Source organism: Rattus norvegicus, chromosome 2 (genome assembly GCF_036323735.1).
Source record: "Rattus norvegicus strain BN/NHsdMcwi chromosome 2, GRCr8, whole genome shotgun sequence".
Lineage (NCBI taxonomy): Eukaryota > Metazoa > Chordata > Mammalia > Rodentia > Muridae > Rattus > Rattus norvegicus.
In genome coordinates this window covers 186,918,480-186,933,826 of record NC_086020.1, presented here as the reverse complement: position 1 = coordinate 186,933,826, position 15,347 = coordinate 186,918,480, and the positions used below count along the sequence as shown (strand labels likewise).

General features: G+C 51.1%; 2 protein-coding genes and 1 long non-coding RNA gene across 5 annotated transcripts; 2 read left to right on the top strand and 1 right to left on the bottom strand.

The window, feature by feature from the left end:
* The first annotated feature begins 1,029 nt into the window (after positions 1-1,029).
* Positions 1,030-3,522, top strand: Nudt17 (nudix hydrolase 17). The gene is made up of 8 exons (NM_001109340.1): positions 1,030-1,250; positions 1,417-1,585; positions 1,767-1,792; positions 1,928-2,020; positions 2,249-2,347; positions 2,510-2,646; positions 3,021-3,182; positions 3,312-3,522. The coding sequence occupies exons 1-7, from the start codon at positions 1,059-1,061 to the stop codon at positions 3,178-3,180; spliced, it is 876 nt and encodes a 291-aa protein (NP_001102810.1). The 5' UTR covers positions 1,030-1,058; the 3' UTR covers positions 3,181-3,182; positions 3,312-3,522.
* Positions 3,523-3,534: 12 nt separating this feature from the next.
* Pias3 (protein inhibitor of activated STAT, 3) lies at positions 3,535-12,443 on the bottom strand. Of its 3 annotated transcripts, none has more exons than NM_031784.3 (14): positions 11,621-11,699; positions 9,157-9,574; positions 8,919-9,003; positions 8,781-8,831; positions 8,466-8,556; positions 7,892-8,026; positions 7,597-7,702; positions 7,085-7,158; positions 6,813-6,973; positions 5,971-6,104; positions 5,723-5,891; positions 5,436-5,569; positions 5,237-5,274; positions 3,535-4,761 (listed from the first exon to the last, which is right to left on the bottom strand). In NM_031784.3, exons 1-14 carry the CDS (start codon positions 11,642-11,644, stop codon positions 4,495-4,497), a joined length of 1,887 nt encoding a protein of 628 aa, NP_113972.2. In that variant the 5' UTR covers positions 11,645-11,699; the 3' UTR covers positions 3,535-4,494. The 3 variants fall into 3 exon arrangements, with proteins under 3 accessions (NP_113972.2, XP_006233054.1, XP_063138708.1); XM_006232992.5 differs by lacking the exon at positions 11,621-11,699 and adding an exon at positions 12,284-12,443 and having other exon boundaries at positions 3,626-4,761; XM_063282638.1 differs by lacking the exons at positions 3,535-4,761; positions 5,237-5,274; positions 5,436-5,569 and having other exon boundaries at positions 6,002-6,104; positions 11,621-11,774.
* On the top strand, positions 10,040-11,645 carry LOC120100888 (uncharacterized). Its single transcript, XR_005501133.2, has 3 exons — positions 10,040-10,175; positions 10,566-10,654; positions 11,054-11,645. It is a non-coding gene; the product is annotated as an uncharacterized LOC120100888 (long non-coding RNA).
* Positions 12,444-15,347: the final 2,904 nt, after the last annotated feature.

Genomic DNA, 15,347 nt, shown 5'->3' with positions numbered 1-15,347 from the left:
TATCGGACAGCCTTGTTTGGTTGGTGTCCCCCACCCCCTCCACCTCTATGATGTTTCCAGCTCCTCTTCCCCAGAGTTTTCTGAGCCCTAAGGGGAGAGGTTTGATACAGAAATCCCATTTAGGACTGAGTGTTCCAAGGTCTCTCACTCTCTGCACACTGTCTAGCTGTGGGTCCTTGTACTGGTTCCTATCTACTGCAGGAGGAAGCTTCTCTGATGGTGACTGAACAGGACATAAACCTAAGAATGCAGCAGAATGTTGTCGGTAGTCATGTTATTGCCACATTCCTTTAGCAGAGCGTAGTATTTGGTTTTCCCACCAGGTCCATGGCTTACCTAGTCCCAGGTTCTTGGCCATCCCAGGAAGCACTGGGCATAAGTTCCATCTCGTGGAGCAGGCCTTGATTCCAATCAGTGACGACCTGAAGTTCCCCTGGACTCACATTATAGAAGGAAACCAACTCCTCTGACCTCCACAACCAGTCCTGGCAAGTGCATACCCCACACTGACATAAATAAATGGGATTATTTATTTTTAAAGAGAAAAGATTGTATCTGCCTTCAAACTGCTTGCCATCACTTACTAAGTGTGGATGCATGACAAACTGGGCATGTGACGCAGAGATGTGGATGCCAGCTAGTCAAAAGGCCAACATCAGTTTTGGCTAATCACACATTTGTGGCTAGCCTGGGTTAAATGAGACCCTGTTAGGTGTATGATGTGGGAGCATAATTTGAGCTCCCTGCTGAGAGGTGAACAGAGGCTTAAGTGACAGCAACCTTGGGCTGGTGGGGAATAACACGCCAGTCCAGGAATCATTCTGCCTGGGGATTACTGTCCAAACAGAGAAGTCAGAAATAACTTTAAAGGAAGTGTGAAACTGGAAGATTTGCTTGTGCTTTATGAACATTACACCCAGGGATTGTCCCCAAAAGTTATTATCTAAATTCCCCAGAGGGTCTGGAAAACCTGACTTGTGTGGGCCGGCCGGAAGCTGCACACCTCACTGCACTGGGCCACCAGAGGGCGTCAAGCAAGCGGTGACCAGAGCTGCGCGATGGCTGCCGCACGGTTGCTGCTGCGCCTTGCCGGGCGCCTGGAGTCTGTGAGCTTCACACAGAGTGTGTGTAGCCTCCTGGGCGCCAGGCAGGAACCCGGGCCGTGGCACACGCACTGCAGCTTAGAGCGAGGACAGATGGTCCTCTCTAGCACTTCATTCCCGGGAGCTTCGGAGAGACTTCCAATCCAGGTCGGGACTGGGAACCAGCAGGGAAAGTGAGGGCAACTTGGAGGGGTTTGGGGTGGAGGAGGGTTGGGGTAGAGGTGGGGTGGCAGCGACAGGCCAGCTCCCTCTGTGGGCAGCCTTAATCTTCTAAGTTCCAGAAGTCTTAACCCGACCAAACCCCTCTTGTCAGAGACCCCCTTTCTGCCCTTTTGGGGCTCTGGACCAGCAGCCTGAGATCTCCACAAATAGAGGTGTGGAGCTGGGTGTGGCAGTCATTCTTCAATCCAGTGACCAGACTGTATTGTTGACCCGAAGGGCATGTACTCTCCGTGTTTCCCCCAATCTGTGGGTCCCTCCAGGTGAGCACCTAAGAACAGGGTCTATGGGAAATGGGTGCCCTTTCCCCCCACAATGTTACTGGGTAGTCTCATACAGTGGTGGCCCAAGGTTTTGTTCACAACGAATTTCCTCTGCCCATTGGAGACTGGGGTTTCTAGTTGGAGACAACAACCGTTCATATCGGGCCCACTCCTCTTGCAGGCGGGCACATGGAACCTGATGAAGAGGTAAACAGTCCACGAACCCAACCAAGAGACCTGAGTGGAGTCACCTTGGGTGTGGGCTGAGGAAGAGAGGGACAAAGAAAAGGATGTGGTAGGGTTGAGTTTTGGATACTCTGACCTGCTCCCTTTGACTCCCAGATACTGGAGTGTGGGCTTCGAGAGCTGTGGGAAGAGTGTGGACTACAGCTGCCCCAGAATCAGTTTTCTTCTGTCCTTCTGGGGTTTTGGGAGGTGAGACAGAAAAACCTCTGAAGCCCATTGTATAGTCCTTGTCTGCCTTGGGCACTGGGAAAAGTGTGGATGGGCTGGAGCTCCCAAGCCATAATAGCTCTTACTCATGTGTCCCTTACCTGTCACCTACCACCTTGACCTTTGGCATGGTCTCCATAAGTTCTATTACAAAGTCTCAAAGAGATTAAGTTCCTCAATATGCTATACTGGTTTTGTTTTTCTCTTCAGTCTGCCTACCCTCCTAGGCTGAGCTGGGGTTTCCCCAAATACCATCACCTCATTCTCTATGTCCTGGTGATCTCCCGGGAGTCACAGGAGCAACTCCAGGTAGGTCTGATAGTAGGGGAAGACAGGACATATGACCTGGTTGTGACTGTGATTAGAAAACAAGGGGAGATAATCAAGCAACAAGCTGCCCTGCCCCTTGTCTGTCTCCTCTCCACCTGTGGCCCCTTCACCTAAGTCAAGACTCAACATGTCTAATCCCAGGCCAGGATCCAAGTAAATCCAAATGAGGTGAATGCCTTTATGTGGCTGGGACCAGATGTAGCAGGGGCTGTGGCTGCCACAGAGGATGGGACGAAGGCACCTGGACTGCTCTCCCAGGACCTACCACTCTCTGTCTGGTGAGAACTTTTCCTTTAGCTTTCAGCATGCAACATATATACATAAGCATGCATGGGAAGGTACAGTTTGTAATTTCATGTTGTGAAAGAGATTTAGGGAATGGGATTTGTCTACTGATAATCAAAAGACCCTCTGAGAACAAAGACGCTAAACGTTAAGGGTTTTTGCTCCAGCTAGATAACATCGAACACCTTGACTTAGTGAGCCCTTACTGTCCCACAGGAGAGTTGCTTAAACCTCCTTGAATGCTTCCCTTCTGTTAAGGGATTAACACTCACTTGGCCTTCTGCAATAGTTGGGAGGATTAAATGTCTCAATGTACTAAAGTTCATTGTAAGCTACAAGGCACAACCTAGGCACTGTCATAATCCAGCACAACTGAACTGAAGGACGATGGAGGAACCCAGCCTCTGGTCCTGCCCGTGTCCACGCTCATGCGAGTAACCCCAGCCACAGCAGAAGAGGACAAAGAAAGGGTCAGCACTGGAACCAAGTTTGCCCTCAAGCTCTGGCTGCAACATCTGGGCAGATGAAGGTAAGGAACAACTTGTGGGTAGCACAGCCTCGGTGCGGGATGGCCTGGTGTTCTTAGGGACGTCAAAGAGACAAAGGGAGAGCAACTGCTCTTGGCTATGCTTGTGTAAATGCCTCCACTCCCTCCCAGGTAAAAATGAAGCTCACATGGACCCCAGACCAGCAAATGAAGGCAGGCAGCCGGTGAGGTGGTCTGGCAACCTGAGACCTGAGTCCAGTAGCTGGGATCGATCTCTTTCAAGATGGAAGGAAAGGTCCTACTCCATAAAGTTGTCCTCTGACTTTCACATGCACCCATGGCGCGCATGCCCGCATGCACAGTAATAAACATTTTAAGTGTTCTTTTTTTTTTTTAAGTGAAAGGATAGAACATGGACCCTCTGCCCCACAAACCATGGGTCTGGAAAACAAGGTACAACATCTCTCCCCTCCATGACGCTCACAGAACATTCACAACCTTTATTGTAGGCGAGAACTCTGCTACAGCTCTGGGGATAAAAAGTGAAATCACATCACAGGGCTTTGGCCCTGAAGGGGCCTGAGTATTGGGAAGGAGAACAGAGCCCCCATGTCCCATAAAAGGTGCAAGAACAATCTAGGCCTGAGCACAGGTCACTAGAAGCTTAGGCCCTTGACTGTTTAGCATAAAAACATTGTGAACTTAAATATATAAATAGAGAGACCCAGGCAGTAGGCAGGCCACGCCCTGTTCCCGAGCCCCTGGGGATCACAACTAAGGCCTTGTTTCCTCCTCGAGTCACACTGGGAAGTAAAAGGCAAGGGAAGTCATCTTTGGATAATTTGGAGTTTTCTTATTTATGTACAAAAAAGAAATCTGCAACCCAAAATAGAGTTGTCTGTCCATCTCTGACCTGCCACCTGACAGTATGGCCAAAGAGAAGGGAATGGACGAAAAAGAACAGATGTTTGGGTTTGGGTACGGAAAGGAGTCCTGGGGGAGGGGGCAGGAAACTGCCCTTTCCCCAAGAGGCTGAAGATCTGGTGAAGGGTGAGGAACCCCTACCCTTCCATCTGCCTCCCACTGCCTAGGTTACCCTACCCAAAGGAATGTGCTACATCAAAGAACACTTCCAAAAACAGACCCCAATGTCCTTTTTCAAAAGGTTAAATGTTAACCCTTTGAGTACTGGCCTTGTTAGGCAGTGATAAGGCCAAAAGCAGGTGTCCATGAAGATCTGGCCTGGCCTTTGACCAATGACCCCTGAGGGATCAGAGCAGCCAGGGGTTGGGAACCCACAATGTATCTGCTCAGTGCTAGGGCCAGTAGAAATTGATTTTGCAATCCAAATAACTCAGTCCAAGGAAATGACGTCTGACCGACAGCCAGTCAAAGAGGGACCGGAAGGCAGGGGTCCTCCATGCCCTTCCCTCAAGGAACTCCCAGGAGCCACAATGCTGCTGACACGGCCAGGAGCGGGTGCTGGAGTGGCGCTGCGGTGAGAGCTCCCCAATGTGGGGGCCAGTGGGCCCAGGAAGTGGGGAGGGGTTCCCCGGAATTGGAAGAAGTGGCCAAGGGTGTCCTGCTCATCTAGTGAAGTGATAACTGAAGGGCTGTAGTGCTGGAGGGACAAAGGAGACAGCTTGACGTGTCATCTTGACTCAGCACCTCACCCACCTCAAAACCACTTCACGGGGTTCCAACCCTCACGGATCTCATGACCATGATGTTCTTGAGAAGAGAAGCTGAGGACCTGACTCTTCCTTACTCCCCCAAGACCCTTCTCCTGTGCCTTGCCTTGGGACAGCCCCTTTGACATCCAGGGCCTTGTGGGTGTCTGAAATGTGTGGAACATCCACTGGGGAAGGTTCTAGTGCATGCGGGGGTGAGTGAGCAGGAAGAGAGGTGCTAGGAAGGCACAGGTGTGAATATGAAGTGATGGGGGCGAGGGGTAAGGAAGACAGGTGCCATGTTCTCCCCTCGCAGAAAGACACTGTGAAATCCCTAAGGAAACCGGGCAGGGGAAGAACATATCATCAGTGTCTACAAAAAGGACTCTCCTGAGATCTTGCATCTTCCTAGACATGACCACTTACCTGACTCTCAGTCTGAAGGAAAGAAAATAAATCTAAACCTGGTAGGAAAAGAAAAATCAAAATCAACCCCCTTCTGACTCCTTCACCACAAGAAAAAAAAAAAAAAAATTCCCCCTGTCCCTAGGGCTCTGCAAAGAAACAGGTCTGGACAGGGTACGAGGGCAGGACCCTCCCCTCCACCTTAGGGTCAGCGTTCTACCTTGGATGTCAGCCCCCAGCGGGAAGGCAGGTGGGTACTCATGTAGTGGGAGACTAGACAGGAAATCACTGCCCAGTGTACCCATTGCAGGGCTCCGCAGCACCGAAGACGGCTGGTGACCAGAGGTCAGGGCTCTGTAGTGGGGAGAAAGAGCTGGAGAAACCAGCCAAACACGGCTGCCCAAGGTCCCATCGTCCCTGCCCTTCCCCATCCCATAGCTTGCCCGGTGGCCAAAAGGCAGTTCTGACATCTGCCCCCTCCGATACAGAAGCAGCCTTTTCTCATACCCTTTGCTTCCAGGAAGGGCTGGAATGGCAGCCGAGGTAACAGGGCAGTGCTTCTTGGTGGGGGGCAGATCTTCCTCATCTGATGAGCTTTCGATTGTCAAGTCAATGACTTCAACCCTCTTCTTATTCTCTGACTGATTTCCCTCCTGGACTGGGCTATACTGGAGACCTATGGGTGGTTCAGAAGGCTGTCTCAGAAAAAGGGCCACCCATGACTGAGTGCAATGGGAGAGCAGAGGGTCACTCACCATCCAGCCCATACCCTGGTGGGGGGCAAACCTCGGATGCCTCCTTCTTGGGTTTCATTGGACACCAGGATCCATCTTCCATGAACTGGATCTCATCACAATCCGAACAGGAATTAAGAATTTCCATGAATAAACTAGGGGAGGAGGACATGGCGATTCACGACCCTGGCTGGAAGACGGCTGGAAGCGCACTCAGTGTTCTGAGACTCACTTCCTATGCCTTAGTCACCTCGTCTGCATTATCCACCCCACTGCACCTCTCTGAACTGACGCTGGAATAGGAGGACAGCACAGGCTGGGACTGCAGCTCAATAATAGAGCACTTGCTTAGCATGCAGGCCCTGAGTCTGAACCCTGGCATTGTGGGGGAAAGTATGTAAGAGAGCTGTGGAAGGGGACTAAGACTAGAAAACTTGCTTATTAAGGGTTAGGGTGGAAGACTAGTTATATAAGCCCATCCAGGATCTCAAAAAACAAAAACAAAAACAAACAAACAAAAAACCACCCTTATTGTGTCGACCTAATAAATGCTTTTGTGATAGGAAAAACGAGGAGGAGCCCTGACTGCAATGCTCTGCAGGAAGGTCTGGTAGTCGTCAGCAATGCATTTGGAACAATTCAATGCACAGCCCTGTCACTTACGAATGTGACCTTCAGTCCCTTTCCCCATCTATCATGATGGCACCTATGTCGTGGGGCTATCAGGGGGACTACTGAGAAAATGCAGTCAGAGTGCTCACGTCCTTAATGTTACGCACATGGTGGAGGCTAAAGGAGATGGAAACAGTGAAAGCTGGGACTTAGTGACTGTCCCAGAACAGAGGGAAGCTGAAGAGCCCTACCCATCAATAATCAGTGACTCATAGGGAGCCTTCTTGTCACACACAGGGCACGTCCATGTTGGCTTTTTCTCATTCATCTGTAGATAAAGGGCAGCATCGAAACTCTGCAGGTGGGCACAGGTGAGAGCGCGGCATGGGACAGTCAGGCGCATCTTCCCCAGCTGAGGAGAGGAGAGTTCACTCTAGCAAACCTCCCTCTAGTATCCTGAGGGACCCTCTTCAGAATGTATCCCAGCCCTCCTCCCACTTCCTGTCCCCCACCTTGTACCCACCGGGCACATGAGTGACACCCGGAGACTTGTAGTAGCCACTTCACTGTCGGGGTCAGCAGTCAATTTCTCCTTGACTGAAACAAGGATGGGGCCATTTCCAGGGGTCAGTGAGGCTGGAAGCAGCCTGGCAGCAGACAGCCCCAGATGACAGGCAGCTGGGTAGAGTGTCTGGGGGCTCATGGTGGGTCACAGGAGTGGAGAAGAGATGTCTACATCCCTAAAGATGCTTAAACAACGCAAGGTGAAATGTGGGCTACGTTAGGGACGATCCAGATGGGAGGATTGGACTTCAGGCTTCGGTACAGAGAGCTCTGTCTTAGTAGGGTGGGATTAGAATCTTAGGAGGGTGAGATACAAAACTGTTGTGTGATTCACAATGCAAAGCTCTTCCCACTGCCTGAGGGTCTAACTCCTCAGCTGAGACTGAGGAGAAAACCAGGGAGACCATATGCAAGAGCTGTTCCTGAGAAAGCCTGAGCTCAAAGTAGAAGGAGGAAAGGACTGTTACTCACTCAGTGCTCGGGAATGGTCTGGATTCCGGATACCCTTGGCTCTGAGCTTTTGTAGCAGGGTCCCTGCAGTCAACTGCCTCACCAGGTACACAGACAAGGAGTAATTCTACTTGGGGAAGGGAGAGGGAGCATCAGTTTCTGCTTCCCACGCCTCCTCTTTCGAGATGGCCTTTGTCTCACAGAGACCAGAGACAGTGGCCTTTAGCACAGAGACCTAAGAGCAAGATGAATCCCCAACTCAAAACTAGATGGCCCCCTGCAGCCTCTACAGCCTTTCGGCTTCAGCAATGCTCACCCGTCCAAACTCAGATGACCAGTTAACCACTATGGTGTTGGGAACAGTGGCTGAGAGACGAGCCAGGGGTGTGATGTTGATTGGACGACTAGGCCTCTTGGGCTCAGCTCCATTCTTGGTTGGAGGGAGGTAACCCTGAGGAAAGGAGGGATTTGTTAGTGGAGAGAGAGCGCTGGGAGAGGTTCAACTCTAACAACAGAACTCCTGTCTCAGATTACTCTCTGGAGGATGGCCAGCTCACCCAGGAGCAAAGGAATCAGGATCCGCTGAAAAACAAGGGCCCTGGTAGGGCTGGTGTAAGGGAGTGAAAGTGGGAAGGAACCCAGTCACTGGGTCCCATGGGTCCACTTCATCTAATATCACCTTTTAGAGGTCTTTTCATAGTAAACTAGTGTCCCTCTACTGGGTTCTGACAAAAACTAGTCAGCCCTATTTTAATTATCGCTAGATTGTATTGATTTCATCAATAAATTGAGCAACTACTACGTGCCAGGCACTGTCCTAAGCATGTCTTTTCATAAGAGGTTTTTACTTAATATTTATTCCTTGCCAAAGGGAGAGACTCTTTACCTACCGGCAGGGGGCAGAGTTTCCCATTAACCTTGACAAAGAGGTTAGGGGGGAAATAGTCCTCCTGGGGGCAGCTGGTCTCACAGAGACAGAACCTGGGGAGAAAGGACAGACGAATGGGGGGTTAAGTGGCAGTTTTCTGATGTGAATCGAGAACTGAGCAGGGAACTCCAGAAAAAAGAAAAACTAGCCATAGATATCTGTAGCCATCAGCATCCTGAGGAGTCATGGGCCAGAGTGGACTGGGGCTGGGGGCGGGGTGGGGGGGGAGGATGCCATCTACCTATTTAGCACCCACCCTGGATAAGGAGCAACTCACCTGAGCTGCACTTGTATGGTATAATCGCACTTGGCTCCTGGCAGAACCTCCCTGCGCAAAGTAAGAGCAGTTCAGAGCAGAAGCAAGCCTGGGGCACAGAGAGGAGAGTCGGCAGGGACAAGGCGGGGATGGGTGTACCTGGATGTGAGAATCTGCTGCAGCTGCTGGGGAGTGAGTGCAAAGGTAAAGTGGGCTTCCTCAAACCTCTGACTGGAGGTGGACGCTGTGGACACAAAGGCACCGTCATTCCCAAGCCCCTGCCTGAGAAGCTACTTGCTTCCATCCCACACTGCTGATCCTTCAAGAGTAAAACCTAATAGGAAAAATTCCAGCCTGAACCAGAATCCAGAAAGCCTGAGAGACCAGTCAGCCATACCAAGGGTGGTGGGCCGGATGAGCTCTCCGTAGACTTCGTAGAAGGGCAGTGGTTTCATGGTGACGTCAGGGTGCACAGGCTGGGGCAGAGGAGGGTGCATGTCCACCTCACGCTTAGGGCCCAGCAAGGTGCCAGGGGTCAGGAGGGTGGGAGGAATGGAAGCAAGGGGGCTGGGGGAGCCTACAGGAGAGGTGCCAGGGGGCAAAGAGAGCAAAGAGAGATCGGAAGGCCCCAGGGTCTTCCGGGGAAAGCGCCTGCGGTAAAGTTCTTTGATCTTCATCTGGACGCTGGGGGCGCAGCTAGACTTGAGGAGGTGCAGGGCCTTGGCCAGCAATTCGTGCTTCCGCCCACTCTTGTTCCTGCCAGCGAAGCCAAGGAGCACCTGGAGCTCAGACACCCGGAAACTCATCACCATGTGCTGCGGAGAAGAGCACAGAAATGATCTGGCTTCAAAAAATGGCTGTCTGCTGGTGACATGACAGCTGAGCTACAGGGGGGCAGTGCCTCTCCCCTCCATCCCCAGTGCTGAAAGGCGTCCTAAAGCTAGTGTACTGACCTGAGTAGCTGACCTGACTGACCAGCTCAACACACGAGGACCACCGAGCCCCATCCCTAGCCCTAATACAGACATTCCCTTAAGCAGATTATTGTCTCTTAGGCTCAGACTCTCAGAGCCCTAGGCTCCAGGGAAAAAGATAGGACACAAGGAAGGAGGATTCAGGGCAGACAGCCCCATGAGAAAGAGGCCAGCTGGCAAGAGGATTGCAATCCACTGCCACCCTCCCAGTCACCTCAGTCCATCCCTGTTCTCCCCATAGTTCTGAACTGTAACGTTTATCGTCAGAGTTCAACACTCCATCGTCGTCATTGTCGTCGTCATCACCATCACCACCACCACCACCACCACCACCATCATCCCCACCTTTTACATTATTTACACACTCACACTCCTTTATTCCTGTTTACTAAAAGGAAGCTACCAAAATTTGTAGGGGAGAAAGGTAAATTCAAAAGTCTAGGTAAGTGGCCAGATTTACTCCATTTGTCAGTGATAGGTTACTTCTCTGTCAGTGAAATGAGCCAATTCAAACCAGAGTAGATTAGATTAAAGGCAGGTTTATTGGGAAGCTTCCCCAAGGGAGTCGCCACGGGTGGGGGGGGGGGGTGTAGGGGGAGAAAACACAAAATGTCTGGATTATATAGGAAAGAGCCTTGGGGGTAGGGCAGCCCAGCCTCTGAGCTGGAAAGTTCAGGGTTGGAAGCATGGTATGCCAGGTAGGGACTGAGGGATGCTGAGAAAACTTGGAGGCCCTGTCCACTTTGATATGTAAAATGTGCACCTCAGTCCCCTGTCTTGGGGTCTGAAACCAAACAGTCTGGAACTACTATCTTGCTTCTTTCCCTCATAGATGGTATACATAGCCACCAGGGTGAAAACCAAGGCAAACTTCTCAACAGAGACCCCAAGAGACTGGGAACGGGGTCCATGAGCACAGAAGTAAGTGCTTAAAGGTGGATGGTCCAGTGGCTAGAACTCAAGCTTGTCCAGGACAAGGATGGTGCTAAGCCAGAAGGGGGGGGGGGGGAGAATGACCTAAGGTTCTGTGGGATAGCTTCAGGTGTAGTTCCCTGAAGACTGTGTTTGGGCTGGGGAGGTGTAGGGGACCTCTCTCCTTCCAGGGCTCCCTTCTGTGAATGTCTAGAAGACCTAGTCACCGGCAGACCATTAGTCTCCCAAGTTCTCTCCCTCTTGAGCTCCTTTTCAGGAATGTGATGAAAACACTGTCCCTCTACCTTTCCATCCTTAGCTCCTCCTACGTGTTTGTATTTCTCTATTGGCTCTATAACTTATTTTTCTGTCCAATGGTTCACACTTCTCTACCTCTCCCAACGACAGCACCTCATTAAGACAGTTCCTTACCCTCAGCCTCCAGGATGCTCCAGCCTCAGCTCTTAAGGTACGCTCCTGTACAGCCCCGCCTCCTTACGTCTCAGCAGCCTACCAGTACTTCCCAAGGCTCAGATGCCGACAGCAGCCCCAGAGCCTCCACCCTAAGCTTCACGTCCTCCAGAGCTAGCCAACATTTGGTCCTCGGGTCCCATCCCTACGTCTCCCCCTCACTGCCATATCTCTGGGCCTGATGGACTCACCCCTACGCCTCTAGAGCAGCTTTTCCCCGCCTGACTGTACCCAGCAACTACCTACCACTAAAAGCGGCTACGGCCCGCGTCCCCGCCCCCTGTGCCTCGGCCCTCCAGGCTACAATTCCCCCTCCGCCCCACCCCTGCATCTGCCCTGCGGCCCCGCCCCCGGGGCGCCGCCGCAGCCCCTTCTCGCGGCTGCTGCCCGCGCATCCCTGCATCCAGTCCCTGCCACGTCGCCCGCTGCGCCCAGCCTGGTCGCCTCCCCGCCTCGGCGGGCAGCCGAGCGAGTCCTGCTGGGGCTGGGGGAGGGGGCCGGTACCTTTAATTCGCCCAGCTCCGCCATCTTGAGACATCGCAGGCGCCCCAGCCCGAGCCGGAGCTCAGGCCCAGGGACCGGCGCAAACTCTCCGCCCCAGCGCCGGCCGCAAAGGCCGCCTGCTCCGCCCCGTCCGGCCCCCTACACCTCCCCTTCCCGGCCCCGCCCGCCGGGCTTCGGACCGCCGCCGGCCTCGCCCCTTCTCCTGCAGCCGGGCGGCCGGGGCAAGTCTCCGGGCGGCGGGGGACACGGTGGCCCCGCAGGGAGTGTGCAGCCCGGGGATCGTGGGGCCCTGCGGGTAACGACGAGGAGGCGGGCCCGAAGGGAAGGGCTTTTAGGGAGCCAAGGATACTTGAAAGATGGAGGGAAAGTATCCGGAACTGCCGGAGCTCCGAGAGATGGGGGAGGGGCGGCGAAGTTGGAGCCCCTGTCCTCCGGAGATCTCGGCAAGTTTAGTTAGCGAAACCCCAGAGTTCTGTCAACTCTGGGAGCAATGCACTCTGGTCATTTTGGGGGAAGTTGGGAACTTGCAAACTGTTGGAGGCGGCTGTTCCCAATCCTTCACCTCCCCCCGAATACACAGCAACTACAAGCGTAGCTCCTGCTAGCGCCACAGGACTCGAGGCTTGACAGGCAACAAAGTTGGGTGCGGAAAGCAGGACTTACCCGCAGAGTTGTGGGGGTGGGCCCCGATGTAGGAAGGGCTCGCGCCGCTCCCGCAGTCTGCACGGCTGGAGTTCGGTCCGACAGCTGGACGCTGCAGCCGCAGCACCGCCCGGGCCAGAGCTCCGCCCGTCCGAGCGTTGCTGCTGGGGCCGCCCCCTCCAGGGTAAGCCCGCCAGGACCTCGGAGAGGGGAGAGGGGCGGAGCCCAGGAGCGGGGCGGGAGATGTTAACTCTGGTGAGCACTTAGGAGAGAAGAGGTTCTGGACTTTCAAAGTCTCAGCAGTCCTTTGATCACTTGCCGGAGTTGTAGGGGCTGTACTGGGCTGGACCACGAGGCAAGACTGTGTGCATTGGGAGTCTGGTTGTATAGAGAGGCTCTAGGATGAGATTTCCATCTGTCTGTGGGAAAACTTGGGCTACAAATGGAAAATTAGCAACCTAATCCCTATAGATAGCCCTCTATCCCCCAACCTCCAGATATGCTTACAGTAACTAGGGATTCCACAGTTGGTGAACACAAGGAGGTACACGTACAGAAGAAACACTTCTGCTCCTCTTTGAAATGCCCCCTCCTTTCTCCAAAGTTTTGGCTCCTCCAGAGGGCCCTGTCTAAACCAAGTTGGCCACTTAAACTGCCAATTTCAGTAATTCATTTCAATATCTATAGAGATAGCTACTTTAAGGCACTGTGCCTTATACTGTTATAGTAAAACCTCCACATTTTATAGTTGTTTGGGGCCTCAGGGATAATGCCATTTGTCATTTGTAAACATTTGAAAAGGGGGGAGGTAAATATTAAAGTGCTAATCAGGGATTGCTAGGTGCTGAGGGCTTAAAACTGTTCGAAAGCTCAATATGGCATCAGAGGCAAGTAGTACAACAAACATGCAAAATAATAAAAAGCCCTGGTAAGTACTAGGAATAATCCCACTTAGTTTAAGCCTTCAGTGTAATCCTTTTCATGAGCCCCAACCCAAGCTGCAAGCCATAAAGCGCTAACAATATTCCTAGTTCCTGCTAATTATACTTGAGTACTTCCTGGTTTTGTTCCTAGGGAAATGACCACCCTCTCCCAACAGTGGAGATTGAAGGAGGGGGTTGTTCCTTGCTGCTTGAAATGATGGCCCCTCAAGCTAAATTTAGGCTAAGTACATGGCCCCTAAGTCTCATCTGCTGCTTCCTGCATCCAAATCAGGTCCTGGTGCTTGTCTGTTCCGGGATAGAACCTGAGACTCTGTACACTGGATGTACACTGAAAGTACCCTGGGATGCCAGCACAGCCAGCAGAGCTCGTTACCAATCGTATTCTTTTGTTTCTTTTTAAGCTTGGTATCCCTTTTTGCCCTAGATGGTTTTTGTGACTCCAGACCCCAGGGTATATAAAGGTAAGTATATAGGGTATGGAGAGACGGCTTGGTGGTTAGGAGCACTGTGCTCTTGAGTTTAATTCCCAGCAATCACATTGCATGATTGGTGACTCATAACCATCTGTACTGGGATCTGACTCCCTTTTCTGGCTTTTGGGTATACATGCAGATAGAGCATTCCTATACAGAAAATAAATAAAAATTTTAAAAAATAAGCATATAATCAGGCATGTACTGACAATAAACCATAAAGATTTTCCAATTCTTTGGTATACATATAACTTCATCATGCATTAAAGATGAAAGCAGCCATGTGTGGTGGCACACACCTTTAATAAAGTGCTGATTCTTTTTTTTTTTTTTTGATGAAACTCAAAACCTCAAAAGAGCATTTAAAAAAAAACTTTCTAACGATACAATCCAAAGGTATATTAACTTGACACATTCTAGGGAGCGATGATAGGAAAATATTTAAAATATTTATTCTCCATAAGTAAGCCATTATATTTTTATAAGAACAGAATCTTTTGTATGGACAGTAAAACTACATCATTGTCATTCGTGAACATTAGTCTTGAATCTGAGCTAAGATGCTTCAGACAGCGTTCATTGGCATTACATGTCATGATAACATGTAAAGCACAAAGTGCTTCCAATACTGGAAATTCGAGTATATCAATTATACCTCAACAAAGCTATAAAAATGTACTACAGAAAATCAGCCTCTTCTTAATTCTTAGTGATTTAATGAAAGACGATCTCCTTAAAATATTATTTTGAAAGTTGGACATGGAAAAACTGTGGTCAGGGTGCAAAATAAATAAATAATAAAATGTTTAAAAGAAAGAAGATTGGACACAGCTCACATCTGAAATCCCAGCATGCCAAATCCAGACTATATGGTAAGACCCAGTCTTCAAACAAAATTAAAAATAAAAATCAGCCAGGTATGGTGACACATAGCCTTTAATCCTAGCACTTGGGAGTCAGAGGCAAGTGGATCTCTGTGAGTTCAAGGTCAGCCTGCTCTACAGAGTACTCCATAGTGTAACCCTGTCTCAAAAAATAATAATTTGAGGTTGGGGGTTTAGCTCAGTGGTAGAGCGCTTGCCTAGCAAGTGCAAGGTCCTGGGTTCGGTCCCCAGCTCCGAAAAAAAAATAATAATAATAATTTGAGCACTTGGAAGATGAAGGCATGAAGATCAAGAGTTCAAGGCCAAGCCAGATATGGTGGAGTACCTTCAATTCTAGTACTCCCCAGGCAGAGGCAGGCAGATCTCTGTGAGTCCAAGATCAGCCTGGTCTATGTAGCATGTTCCAGGACAGCCAGGACTACATATGGAGACCCAGTCTCAAAAAAGAAACAAAAAGGAGTTAAAGGCCAGCCTGGACTTCACGCCTCTGGGGAATGGGCGTGGGGGGCAGGGCACTAAGATGACTCCTGACAATAGTGACCAAACCCATTCCCCACAGGACAAAAGGAAAGAATTAACCCCCAAGAGCTGTCCTCTGACCTCCACACCTTCGGGGAAGGTAATAGCACTGCACTTGCAGTGGGCCAGAGCTCAGTTCCTAGCGCTCACAACCACCTGAACCGCCAGCTCCAGGAGACCCAGCACCTTACACGTGTGGGAGAACAACGGGAGCATCAGGATTACAGTAGCGAGGGGACACAACGACTGTGAAACCAAGGAACAT

Excerpts from the sequence above, each read along its gene's own strand:
- Nudt17 (NM_001109340.1), top strand. The coding sequence starts at position 1,059 with ATGGCTGCCGCACGGTTGCTGCTGCGCCTTGCCGGGCGCCTGGAGTCT. Across the intron at positions 2,021-2,248 it reads TCCTTCTGGGGTTTTGGGAG|TCTGCCTACCCTCCTAGGCT; the intron begins GTGAGACAGAAA and ends TTTTCTCTTCAG. Across the intron at positions 2,348-2,509 it reads AGTCACAGGAGCAACTCCAG|GCCAGGATCCAAGTAAATCC; the intron begins GTAGGTCTGATA and ends GTCTAATCCCAG.
- Pias3 (NM_031784.3), bottom strand. The coding sequence starts at position 11,644 with ATGGCGGAGCTGGGCGAATTAAAG. Across the intron at positions 5,892-5,970 it reads ACCAGGGTATGGGCTGGATG|GTCTCCAGTATAGCCCAGTC; the intron begins GTGAGTGACCCT and ends AACCACCCATAG. Across the intron at positions 4,762-5,236 it reads TCCTTCAGACTGAGAGTCAG|CACTACAGCCCTTCAGTTAT; the intron begins GTAAGTGGTCAT and ends TTGTCCCTCCAG.